A 13,660-nucleotide genomic window follows, 5' to 3' on the forward strand; every position below is an offset into this window, starting at 1 on the left:
TTTAGAAAGTTGTATGTTTTTGGAGTAAGCAATATTAATCCATGTACGATTATACTCCATACAAATATTTGTAAATGATCATCATACTTATCTTAACTTGTTGAACAAAGCTACCTTGGTTATTTTTTTCATGATAACATAGTACTTGACAATTATTGCGTATGTATATCCGATTGTTGTTAGACTAATTTTAATTTTATGGCCTTTTAATAACTCACATTAAAATTTCTATACAAGTTTTTTAAGAATTTTCATTTGTAATTTGTCAAAATAGTGTTGTTTAATTTTAAAGAAGTAAACATTATTTATTTTTACTACAATTTACAGGATGGTTAATTTACATCACACTAACACTTACGATGAATTTGTAACATTAATGAAGAAATTAGATGGCTCTAATCATGAGTCTTTTATTTTATTTACTGGCACTCCAAATGAATCTGGAGAAAGTTGGTGTTCAGACTGTGTTAATGGTAATCGTTATGCTTTAATGAATATTTTCATTAACTTTTGATTCATAAGCAGTATTAGATTTACATATAGGAGGTCAGGGTGCAAACTAAAAACCAAGACCCTCAAAAAAATTTTGTAAATAATTATTAAGAACAATGTAAGGCCAAGTGGGATAAATGTAAACGTAAATGGGGTATTGTAAATATATTTTTATTTATACTTGTAAAGGTAACTTAATATTGAGGATTGGAATTGTTTTAATTGAAGTAATATCTACTTATTATTCTAAAAAGAATAATAAACTTACATTTGTCCTTCTTGATCTTATTTAATTGGTTATTCATTTTTTTTTTTTAACTATTGATTTAAAATTAGGCATTCAAGGTAATGGACATAGCAATATATATATATATATATATATATATAAATTGATAATACCTCATTTTCCTATAATATAATGATTTCAAAACCACAAGGCTCTGGACAACTACCCTCCCTTGCATTATCTTTGATTTTGATAGAATAATTCTAAGTGAATTTAAAGAATTAATAAATTTTATTGTATACTTTTATTATAAAATAATTCATTTCTTGAATTTTTTGTTACATTAAAAAAAGCTGAACCAATAATTAAAAATCAGATTGAGAAAAATAAAGAACGTTTAAAAAATGCGAATATAATTTTTGCATATGCTGGAAAACGAGAAGAGTAAGTAAACAGTAATTTAATAAAACTGATAGTTGTAGAATTAGTTCTTAAGAATTGATATTTGTAGTAAAAATTTCAATTGTCATAATGATATAATGTCTAGGTAATTTATTAATTTAACCAAGTCTTTTTATTAATGTCAATAAATAGTAATGGCATTAAAATTTTACTTTTCTTAAGGTTCAAATATATGGTGAAATTAGTTGACTATTTAGCAAAATATAATTTTATGATTTTAGAGAAACTACAAACAATAAAATGTTATGAAAAATAGATAAATCTGGATTTAACATATTTCTTGATTACCTTAACTTTTTTTTAGTCAGAAAAATTTTTTAAAGGAAAATTAAAGTAATTTTTTTAAATTTCTTTGTTTTTTTGACAAAAACATGTTGTGATAATTTTATAGTTGTTTTAATTAATTAACACATGTGCAAAATTAATATATTTTATTTGTGTAAAAAAATTTTAATATATATTTTTTAGTTTGTTTTTTATAAAAAACATTATCATAAATATTCATAACAAATCAATAATTTTATAAAAACAATAATTAGTTAACAATGTGTTTTAGGTGGAAAAATTGTCCTGGAAATCCCTTCAAAACTGACAAGAGAACAAAACTACAATTTTTGCCTACCCTAATGAAATGGGGTACATTGTACAAACTACAAGTAGAGGAATGTTTAAAACCTGATTTGCTCAACATGTTATTTGAAGAATCTGAAGATTAATACTAAGTTTTAATTTATCATTATTATTGATAAAAAATTAACAAAACAAACTTTAAAATTATTTTTCTAAAAATATAATGATTTTTAGTTAAAATAATTTTTGTATAAATATATTATTAAATTTTTTTTAAAAATATAAATATAGCTAATATAATATAATATATATATAATAATGTTGTACTGTACAATATAATTTATATAACTAATTTTGATTTAATAGTCTATTTCACTTATGGAGTACTATTCTTCTACTTCTATTCTTTGAATTACTTCTTCATCAATTGAAATCATTTTTGGATCTTTTACGGGCTTAGTAATTTGAATATCATACGATAATGTTTTACTGCGCATAAAACTGTAACTGTTGTCAAATACAGCTGTATCTGTTGGAAAATAAATTTTAAACTATATTAAGTAATTTTTAAGATATAATTAAAATAATAAATTATCAATTATACATGTTCCTGGGTATTTGCATATTATGACACCAGTTTCTTCAAATTCATGACATGATACTTTCTTAATTGGTACTAGGATAGTTTGGATATTTTCTGAATCTGTAGTTAAAACACCAAATTTGATATCATGTCCTTCAGTTCTAAAATGCCATCTTTAAAAAGAAAAATTTTATTAGTAAAATTCAAGTTAATCAATAAAAATATAGAGTATGATTTGAAAATATCTCTATCTGTTTCTATTAATATTATAAGATCAAAAATAGACTAAGTAAAGTTTTGACTTGCCAATAACCAGTTTTCTAACACTACTTTTTGAATTATTATAATTTTTAGATTTAGGCAAGAAAGGTATGCAATGTTTAGTATTATTCTTTGTTATTATGGTAAAAATAGAGAGTTGCTAAACAGTATATCTTTTCTATTTTGTCTTAATCTGTAAATGCTAATATAAGGATTACAAAATTAAACTTACAAAAGTTATCCTTAGATAAATTTCATTTTTTTAATAAAAAAGTTGATATTTATCCTGCTTCATATAAAAAAAATTTTTATTTTTATTTTTACAAAAAAAAAAAATCATTCTTTAACAATTTTTTAAACTAGTTAAACTATTTTATATTTCGATAATTGAATTTAAAATTTAAAATCACATAATTATATAGAAATTGGCAATTTAACTTAATTATATTATATAACTAGTCATATTTTTTTAAATCATAGATTTATCACGATGAATAACTCTAAATAATTACTTGAGAAAACTGTCTGGTTCTGCTACATTGTATTGCAAGTATAGTTTGTCTCCTTTTTTTATTGTTACAGTTGTGTAATTCTCCATTTGTGATAACTTCTTTTCATTTTTCAAGTAGAATTCCTTTGGTACTTTTCCTCCTTGTACAATCTATAGTAATTATTCATAATGAATTTATACAATTTTGACTGAAAAATTATTTGATTCATTTTTTTAAGTAGGTTTAAGGTTTATAGTAATTCATAAAAAATTAACATCTATTTAGTATAATAGAAAACATTTAAATATTTTAAGTAAATGCAGTCAAGTTTGAGCTGTATTTATCATGTATCTTTGATATTATCATAGGTTATATCAATATATGTATATTAAGTCTCAAATTAAGAAAAATTTTTCTTAAATTCTCTTATTTTTTCAATCATTAATAAAATAACTATTTTTAATAGGGCAAAAAGTAGTCCATATTCTAAGCATATATATATATATATTAGGGTGGCCCTCAAAAATCGAATGTCTTTTTTTTTTTTACGCTACCCCTTAATTTTTTTTTAATGGTCAAAAAAATGAGCTGTGCAAAATTTGGGACCGATCCTTTAAGGTTAACCCGTGCCCCCGGGCCTATTAAGTTGAGTTGAAGAGTCAAATTTAATAGAAATAACTGATCTATGTGCTCAATTTATTTTCATTTTATTCTATGGAAAACTCATATTCGTTTAAAAAAAGGTTCTAAAAGTTCAATTTTTTATGCCAATTACGATAATTATATTAGATTTATTATTTTATGGACAGTTAATTAATGATTAATTACAAACCTAACAAAATTTATTGTATTATTACATTTTGTCGTATTACTGTATCGATTTTGGTTTACTGAATTGCTTTAAGATAGTTCTAATTGTATTATCATTAAAGATAAGTATATTTGTGTTATTTTCATTCGACTGACATAAATTGTGCGGTATAAATGCAGCAGACAGATGTTTATTAATTAATACTGTGATAAGTAATTAATTTAAATGGTATATTTTCTTACTTTTGTAGTATATCTTGGATTACCATCAGGATCGAACTGTGCGCCTCCAAAATGAGCTGGATATTGGTCTGGATCAATTACTTTGGCCAAAACTGGTTTCCATTTATTTGGATCTGATTTGTATATAATAAATTTACTCAATGTACTTCCAGTCATGAACGTTTTTAAAATGTTAAATGCAAAAGCAAAAACTTTTGGAGCTACAATAAATAAGGAATATATAGATATAAATATACTTATAAGTGACAATATTATTCTGTTAGTATGTTATTGAATATTAAATTATTAAAGTAAAACTGGAATTCTTTGTTTATCATTATGATTTGTATGTCAAATGATCTATGAAAAACTGAAAGAGGAAATCAAGAAGATTCATTAAGTTATTTATAATAGACAGTGTGGTAGTAAAGTAAAAAGTAAAGATTAATTATTATTATTTAAGATATAATTAAAAATTAAAAGAAAAAATTTATGACATTAGGATTCAATGCTTATGGGTTTAAATTATAACTCCTTCCTTAAGAAAATTTTTTTTTTTTGTTAATTATAGACTTAATTGTAACTAAACGACTTAAAACAATTTTTCAGGATTAATTTCCTCCCCAAATAAATTTTTCACTATGATACTTTGAATATGAATAATGATATAAAAATAAATTTTATTTTAAATAGCCAAGTTCATTTAAAAATATTTTAATTAATTAATTATAATTTATTAAATTCTATATAATTAATACCTACCATTTATGGCATACACAGCTTTCAAGATTTCAGGGTAATTTGCTTCATACATTTGTAATAAAGTAATAATTAGTTCACCAGCTGTAAAATAATTATATTAAACTTACATTGATAATGCTAATTATTTTCAATCATAAGAATTTTTGTCAATAATTTATCTTAAACAAGTTTATGTTAATTATGTTTTATCGTAACCTAAGTACTGTTATAGCCATAAAAATAATATTAAAATATGAAAAATATATTTGATTTTTTGAGATTGTCAATGATAGTTCATACGTGACAGTATTCTGTTTTTGTTCTGGATGTCAAAGTGATTTGAAAAACAAAAACGGTTATGATTGAGTAATTATTAAATGATAGAGGCTAGGTTTACAGATTTTAGGTTATCAGAAAGGTATATAATTAATTTGAGTGATACACATAACCTTCGACTTTGTCAAAATATCGCAGAAATTCATGGCGAACAATATTGTTTTAAGTGTTAAAGTTTAATTTTAATTAAAAGATAATTCCAGTTAAAATTGTCAAGGTTATAAATCATGACGTTGGAAGAGTAGATGAGTATTTTAATGAGGAAATTATTTTGTTAGTGAATTGTCTTAAATTTAATATGAAATGACGCAAAATTTAGATTGATGTATAACTTATTCGCTGAATTAGGTGTTTTTAAATATGAGGTAATTACCAAATAATCCCACAAATTATTTATTTTTTGAATTTTATAGATCGTTTAAACTGGTTATAAATAACACAATTTTAAAAATAAAAATCAATTATTATCGTAATTCGTCTGAACAATTGAACTATTATATAGTTATGCAAGTGTAATTATAAATAAAATATACAGTTAGGTGTGTAGATTTTTTTTGGACTTAAAATGTTCTTATTATTTTATAACAAATATTTTATGTTAAACGACATTCTTACAAGTTCTAAACGATTTTTATATTTAGAAAAATAAGTTAATTAATTTAATTAAAGGCATTGGAAATTAGTTTTATCATATATAAACAATACATTACATTTAGGTAATTAAGATGGAAATAAACTCAAATTAATCGTTGTTTTATTAGTATTATTTTTTTGGGTTACGGAGATTGCCACGAACTGATGATGCCCCGACATTCATTTACTCCGACACTAAAAAAATCCTCCGAATACATTTACTCCGACAACAATTACTACGAATACCTGGTTACAAAAATTTGGATTTTACTACGACGATGAATACTCCGAATAGGACTATTAATTGATTGCTCCGAATGAAATTAGCTCCGAATATCGATTATTCGTGAAATCGATTAAAAAATGATCAAATTTCAGAGTAGATGAATATCGTAGCAATATAATAACTGATGGAAAAATATAACCCTNTGGAAAAATATAACCCTTATCACTAATTAATAAATATTAATTAATATAATAAAATAGCGTTATAATTGATTACTGTCTATTAACGAATAATTATTATAATAAAGATCCCCGAAATGTATCCGACTTTTGATAAAATAGGTACATAAAGGTAAGAAAGGGGGCTTTGAAATAAAACAACCCGTTACATAACTGGTGTGAGCTTTTAAATTTTTTTTTTGGAGGGGAAAGAAGAGCGATTCCAATTTTCAGACGTAAAATCTTTTTTACCTCTCCTTATTAGTGCTTATATAACATTATAAGCACATTAATATTATAACATTTAATTAGTTTAGTTAAAAAATATAGGGGTACGTGTCACTGATGATAGGATTCGTCATTAAACAGATGTGTTTATAAAGATATTCGGTATCCCATTCTCTAAAACTGTCATTACAATTAGTCTCATATGAAATCAAACAAAAATATGATTTAATATCATTTCATTGTTCAAAGGTGGGCAACGAAATTAATTCAGTCCAGCTTGGATTTGACCGCAATCTGGAGAGACTTGAGGGGGCTTTGTCTCCTAAAATTCTGCCATAGAATATACCGAAAATGAATTAATTTGTATTTCTTGTTGTATAGAAATATTTTTTAGATTAGGTAAAAAATTATGTAATTAGAGTTCCCAAATATTTTGTTGCAATACTCCTACGCTCTAATCATATTAAGTAAACACAATGCAGTTACAGGTTAACAGTGGACAATAGTTTATGATTAATCATAAACTTACTTAAATCTTCTGTTAAGATAATTAGTTTTAAACTTAACTAACTCGATTAAAAATATGCAGTCAATTCATTAAATAATGGTTGAGTTTTTTTTCATTTACATTATGATTATTAAAGTTATTAACATAACTATCATTATGATAGTTTTGTCAAATATACGTATAGAGTTAAATATATTAATCATAATTGATAATCAAACAATTATTCATTTTTTCTCATTAAATGAAAATCAAATAGAATAATGTAATATTGAAACTGTACAACTTTTTTTATAGGATATATATTTACATTTTTACAAAACATAATACATTACATTACGTGATTTTATTTTGAAAATTAATTTTTATTTTTTAGGAATATGCTTTCATATTCTAAAAAGTTCATATAAAATGAATTCAAATTTTTAAAAAAACTTCATTTTGTATTTATAGAAAAATACATTTGTATTTGCAGGATACACGTTAAGCTAACGAGATGAAAACATTGGCAAAATAATCATCTTTTCGCAGTGTCGGCCTGGCTCAGAAGGCCCTCATTTAATTTAAGATTTTTTATCTCGCTGGACCACTGAGAAAATTGTCCAACAAATTTAATTATTATTAAAAAAAGGTAAGGCTATTCAGATAATTTTTTCAAGGAAATATCAAACTGATTTCAATAAATGTATATTAGATTTTAAAGAAAAAGAATTTTAAATAAATAATTTTTACTTTTAGATGACACACAGAATTTTTAAATAAGAAAAAATTCTACTTATATATAACCAAAACTTACTAATTCTTAGCATAACTAATATTAAAACTTGTAGTAAAACTTACACAGTTTAATATTATTTTAATTTTTTTTAATTTAAGTTAAAAATAAATTTAGTAATTAATTTTCAATTAAAATTGCTGAAAGAAAAATTAATCATAATCTACTGAGTCAACACAAACCTATTGGAAGAAACTTCCAGAAAGTAATAAGACTTAAAAAAAATGTGTTCAACAATTACTGAATTGAAGTTGGATATACTGTGTTATTTTATACTTAGATATCCTAATGCAGCACAGGAAAAAATCCAGTCATCCCTAAGAATGATGAGGAACACATGGAAGAAATTTCTTTTTTAACCTTGAGGTTCTATTGCACTACATCCAAAATTATTGGATAATAAGATATTATTTTAACTCTTCCCGAAGACACTTATCCATATTATCAAATTGGACATAGAACACCCAATTTTATATTGTACAAATATTAACAATTTTATGTTTATATTAGTCATTATTTTTTAATATTACACACTTAAGAATTAATCACTAGTAAAATTGCACATGACAATTTTTACAGCACATATTTGTTATAGAAAAATTAGTTTTCAAATGGATCTCTTAGATGTTAAAAAATAATTTACGGTTAGATAAAATTTTGTGGATCAACTGAAAAAACAGTTAACAGTTTTTTGATTTGGATAATTGATGGATAATATGATTATTGGATAATTAGAAAATAAAATTCTCAAAGATAAACATATATTCTAACAATGGAGAAAACTTTTTCAGNATATATATTCTAACAATAGAGAAAACTTTTTCAAAAATGTACATTTGTATTAAACACTATTAATTTTATGTTACTTAATGAATGACTATTATCATTCGAGTATTAATAACATTTGTCAAATGTGAGAAATTGTACCAGAAAATAATAAGCAAAATGTATATTATTGTATAATAACTATAGTAGCAAATAAATGCTCATTGAATAGAACATTTTAATTAAAATTTTACAATATTATTAATAATAATATAATTAATTTAATAATGTAGTGTTTCTATAGCCACATGACCCTACGTTGCAATATATATGATCGAAGCGCCCTATTACTAATAATACAATCGAAATATAATATAACTTTCGATGCATAATCAAACTATCGATAATGTCGGAGTTTTTACTGTCTCATTTTTTTAATTTAATGTCGGAGTAAAATCCGTCGTATTTTTGGTAACCTATGGTATCAGATGGTCGGAGTACCAGATGTTCGTAACAATTACTACTTTGTCAAATGTCGAAGTATGTAAATGTCGGAGCATTATCAGTTCGTGGCAAAGGTGCTTTCCCCATTTGTTTAACCATTTTTAGAAAAAATTAATTATTTGGTTATATATTGTTTCATACTTGATGAATTTCAAACAAATGTTTAGCAATTAAAAGTTTATAATAATGTTGCTAATGTTTTTAAAACTAATTTTGTATTAATAGTATGATAAAAGATAATTATTTTGACAGTTATGATTAAAATACTTTTAAAATATAGTTGGAATACATATTTGAATATTTTTAAATAAAATTGTTTTAATAAAAATATTTTTTTTCGAATCACTAATTTTTAATCTTTTAGGGATATTTTACGTAAATTGCAAATTTAATAAACGTATTGACCTTGATAATTAAATAATTATTTTAATTATCTTTTTAAATATTTGTTTTCGTGGCCCCAACATGTGTGATAACGTTTATGTCTACGAAAAAATTAATTTTATGCCAACATAATTAAAATCTAAAATAGTCATTGAAAATATAAGTTTATGAGGGTTTTCATAAATAAGCTTTACTTATTCTATCTTAATACAGATGCATATAAAAGAGGACATAAAATCAATAGCCTCTTCAAAATTGTAAATTGAAATGACTAGAAGTTGACTGAAAAAAGGTCTCACGCTATTAGAAGTAGTAAATTGGTCCCTTAATACATTTTTCCAGGATCTACGTCTGTCACAATAAAAAAAAATATCGAGTTTAAATAAAAATACTTTTGAGTGCTAAAGTGTGTTGATGGCCTATGTTTTATCAATAATTATGAAATACAATAAAATAATTTAATAATAATGAAAACTATATAGTAATTCAAATACAAATACTACTAAAATTTACTTTTAAAAAGTATACAATATAAATATTTCGATAATTATTATTGGAAAAGTATTCAGAATATTAAAAATATATTTTAATACTAGTATATAAATACAAGTATTAGACTACTTTGATAAGACCGTTGTTTAATTACTTTTATACTATTAGTTTTATTAATTGTTTAAATAAAAAATATTACATCAAAAAATAAACTGAAGAGTACTAACTCATAGACGATTTAGAGTTTTACTGGGATTGAAATATTTTTCTAGAAAAATTAAATGTTCAAGAAGGATGTAAAAATAATGACGGGTGACCATGTGAACAAGTTTCAATTTGGAGGGTATTATTGTACTTATCTAAAAGAGTCACTTGAGACGTATTTGATCTAGAAGTACTCTTATTGTTGATACTACATAGATTTATTTACTTTGAAATAAGTACCTGGCCTCCATGTAAACTGTTTCAAGTTGAAGTCAGTCAAGTCGACGATAACTACAATTTGGGATGCGTTTGGACCATTTTTTAGCGATGATTGTCTTGCAATTTCTAAGAATGAATCAACTTTATTCGCCAAATACCTAACCATATCCTGTGTTGAGACAGATTTGATCAAGCCGCAGATGTCAAACCCTGAGAAAGGAATTACTATTACGGGTGAACCTTGTTTATCGTATCCACAATGACCAGTTGGCACGTAGTCGATCATCAATTGAGATGGTACCCAGCCGTCGTCCTTGTTTATAGACCACTTCTGACGCCAATCCATAGACTAGAAATAATATTAAGCAATTATCATCAAATATTAAAAAAAAAAAGATAATTTTTGCTACGATTATATTTGTTTGATCCATGCTTTATCAATACTTACATTTCTCAACATAGTCTCAGCAGCTTTTGGATCGAAATTTCTAGCTAAAAAAAAAATTTACTATTTAAATAATTCAGTCTAATAATACATAATATTAAATTTTAACGTGCCTAAGAAATAAAATTTAAAAAAATATATAAGAATTTAATTTTTAATTAGAATAACTTTAAAAACGTGAATAACAAATATTTATAAAATAGAATCGATGTTACAATTATGTACTACAAATTATAATTATTATAATGAAAGTATCATAATGTTTATACTTTATACTTTATCATTAGTCAAGTTTGTTTTGTGAACAAATGAGAGTTAAATTTTTATTTAGAAAAATCATGGGTTTTGTAACATTTTGTTCTTGGAACAGTTTTTTTTAAATATCAATTGGTTACTGTAATTGTTTACACATAACAAACATGATATGCTATTTGAATCAAACTTGATAATTTTTTGAGGAATGCGAGTCGAGATGATTTTTACTGTACAAGATGCTTCTTTTGTCATAACCACTTAATTAATCAAAAATAAAAATAATATTAATAATTTTTAATTGGTTTCTTTAAGTTCTATGTTTTTCTTAATTCATCAATCATAAAGGGTTTTTTTATATATAGGAGTGTCAACTTTATTTTTTCAAATAGCAAAGTATTTAATTAACTAGCTTATGACTAGTAGATAACAAACTTTGAAACAATATTTCAGAAGTTAATTATATATATATATATTTTTTTTTTTTATGTAGACTGAATGAAATTTCATTATTTTTAACTGATTGAATCATGGAAAATTTCGTTTTTATACTTTTACTTAAAATATTACTGTAAAGTCAATTTTAAGCGTCGTCATTTTGGGCTGTAACATTTATCGAATAAGGCTTTAAATTAAAGTATTAAAGGCTTTTACCATTATTTAATATCATATTTAATCGTTTTATATTATCTTAAAAATATTACTTGATAATAATATTTACCGGCTAGCCATCTTAGTAAAAAGCAATCGTCGTATTTTTCATCTAAATGCATGTCGGCAACATTCCGCCTCAACTGTAACAAAAATAAATACATTTTTTAAATTACATGATTTTAAGTATTTCAATTATTTAACACATCAAATAAATTATATTTGACGAAACGTTAATGCAATGATTGAGAGTTATGTTTTTAGTTTATAAATTATATCTGTCAACATGACAAAGACATATAGAATTTTTGTGAGTATGAAAAATTGCATCAACTCTTTAGGCCGAAGCTTTTAATTATATAATTAATTTTACAACTAAAAATGATTTGTACAACGTGATTACAATGCACTTTACAGGTCAAATCTGGTATCGTTCTATTTATTAATCATATAGAACGTATAGTTAAATTATTGTATTTTACCACTAGATTGTAATTATGTTTAAAATAAGAAAAGAGCCTACAGGTAATAATTTTCCAGTATCATAAGGTCATCGGGTACATATTATATCATCAAATATTTTTGTAGTGACACAGTGGGCTCTTATATAAGTAGATTTTAAAACTTGAATGAACTGATTTTTTTATTGATTTAAATTATCAATTTAGAGTATGACACCATAAATGATAATTTTGTAAATTAATATTTAAGTATTTTGTGGCATATGTATGGTATTTCCGGTAGCTGACAATATGGGTTACTACAATATATTAGACAATACCATAGCTAATAATTATGAATTTGAATATTAGAATACATTTTAATATTTTACGCTTAAACTTGTAAACCTATCACATATTTCTATCTTGTAAAAATTAAGCGCTTCAAATAAAAATAAACGCAGAAAAATCTAATTTTTTCGGGAGAGAATTTACTTGCTTTCAATCGCATTTACAAATCTTGCTTTTAACTCATAGCAATTTCATTTGATTAAAATTAAATTTATCTTTTTAATCAATTACAATTTCGAAAACAGGTTACCAGAAAAGTTTTAAAGTTACCATTTATTTTTAAAGCTCATTAGCCTATGGCAATGACAAACGATGAAAGAAATTAGACCATCGTTTTGATACCATTCATATAATTCTAGAATATTCCGTTGTTAATCAATTTGAATACGTCAATTAAAATTATCAAAACTAGTTACCTTATTTAATGTTTGGATTACAGAATTTTTAAGTGCGTATAGTATCAGAAAACATGTTTTAGTTGTAACAACCGATCAATGCACAGGTACATGTGGTACCCGTTAGGTCAAGGACGTTGTTTTTTCTTCTGTTTGCAATAATGAATAAAATATTATGTATCAAATTATGCAATTTTACATTTTTAAGGCGTGCGCACAAATGGCTAAGAAGTATCATGAATACTCAGGATAGTGATAAATGTGGAGAAGGGAGGAATTCAAAACGTCGAATGATTTAAACGCTATTGGTACTTGTTAGCAAAATCATTGTGTAACGAGTAGTCTTCTCTTGAAAAAAAAAACAATCTTTAACTTTCACTAGCAGTCGTCGTTGGTCCCCGTCTAAGACAACAAACAATGACTGCTATTTGCAGCCGACGTGATAAAGTGTAGCCGTTTATGTATAATTTTATCCGATACATAAGTATTAATTATTATCTAAAATAAAAAAAGTATCAAAATATCTTCCTAACATGTAATATTTAATATAACTGAAACAAAAAACTATCGACTTTCTTTACAATATTTCATTCTGTTTTGAAGATATAAAAAATCTACAAAGAAAAATACAAATATTAATATTGTAATCATAATTCTTGAATATTAACTATGTAAAATTAGTTTATAACTAAAATAAGTTAACATTGTAATCAGTAGAGAATCTATAAACATTTTTTTTTTTAAGGAGAAGGGAGTGTCGTTTAATTTAGTTAAATGAA

At 24.2% G+C, this 13,660-nt stretch overlaps 2 protein-coding genes and 1 long non-coding RNA gene across 4 annotated transcripts in view; 2 read left to right on the forward strand and 1 right to left on the reverse strand.

Moving 5' to 3' along the window:
• On the forward strand, positions 1 to 2,108 carry LOC126903177 (thioredoxin domain-containing protein 17-like). The gene is made up of 4 exons (XM_050681209.1): positions 1 to 159; positions 328 to 473; positions 1,072 to 1,162; positions 1,737 to 2,108. The coding sequence occupies exons 2-4, from the start codon at positions 329 to 331 to the stop codon at positions 1,894 to 1,896; spliced, it is 396 nt and encodes a 131-aa protein (XP_050537166.1). The 5' UTR covers positions 1 to 159; position 328; the 3' UTR covers positions 1,897 to 2,108.
• LOC126903175 (SEC14-like protein 2) overlaps positions 1,595 to 13,660 on the reverse strand; it is a 19,745-nt gene continuing 7,679 nt past the window's right edge. The window contains exons 2-9 of the mRNA XM_050681204.1: positions 11,766 to 11,838; positions 10,796 to 10,839; positions 10,369 to 10,696; positions 4,880 to 4,960; positions 4,139 to 4,338; positions 3,107 to 3,255; positions 2,355 to 2,506; positions 1,595 to 2,279 (exon numbers count right to left, since the gene is read on the reverse strand). Coding sequence (XP_050537161.1) covers positions 2,137 to 2,279; positions 2,355 to 2,506; positions 3,107 to 3,255; positions 4,139 to 4,338; positions 4,880 to 4,960; positions 10,369 to 10,696; positions 10,796 to 10,839; positions 11,766 to 11,838 — 1,170 coding nt within the window. The 3' untranslated portion in view covers positions 1,595 to 2,136. The remainder of the gene's footprint in view (positions 2,280 to 2,354; positions 2,507 to 3,106; positions 3,256 to 4,138; positions 4,339 to 4,879; positions 4,961 to 10,368; positions 10,697 to 10,795; positions 10,840 to 11,765; positions 11,839 to 13,660) is intronic.
• Positions 7,450 to 13,660, forward strand: part of LOC126903178 (uncharacterized) — a 23,969-nt gene continuing 17,758 nt past the window's right edge. Inside the window, exon 1 of one of the 2 annotated variants that reach the window (XR_007703438.1) lies at positions 7,450 to 7,635. This is a non-coding gene — a long non-coding RNA (uncharacterized LOC126903178). The remainder of the gene's footprint in view (positions 7,636 to 13,660) is intronic. The other variant, XR_007703437.1, reaches the window with a different exon arrangement.

Source organism: Daktulosphaira vitifoliae, unplaced genomic scaffold, assembly GCF_025091365.1.
Source record: "Daktulosphaira vitifoliae isolate Bord-2020 unplaced genomic scaffold, ASM2509136v1 Scaffold_3, whole genome shotgun sequence".
Taxonomy (NCBI): Eukaryota; Metazoa; Arthropoda; class Insecta; order Hemiptera; family Phylloxeridae; genus Daktulosphaira; species Daktulosphaira vitifoliae.

Coding starts and splice junctions, on each gene's coding strand:
- LOC126903177 (XM_050681209.1), top strand. CDS start 329: ATGGTTAATTTACATCACACTAACACTTACGATGAATTTGTAACATTA. Junction 474..1,071: donor GTGTTCAGACTGTGTTAATG/GTAATCGTTATG, acceptor CATTAAAAAAAG/CTGAACCAATAATTAAAAAT. Junction 1,163..1,736: donor TATGCTGGAAAACGAGAAGA/GTAAGTAAACAG, acceptor AATGTGTTTTAG/GTGGAAAAATTGTCCTGGAA.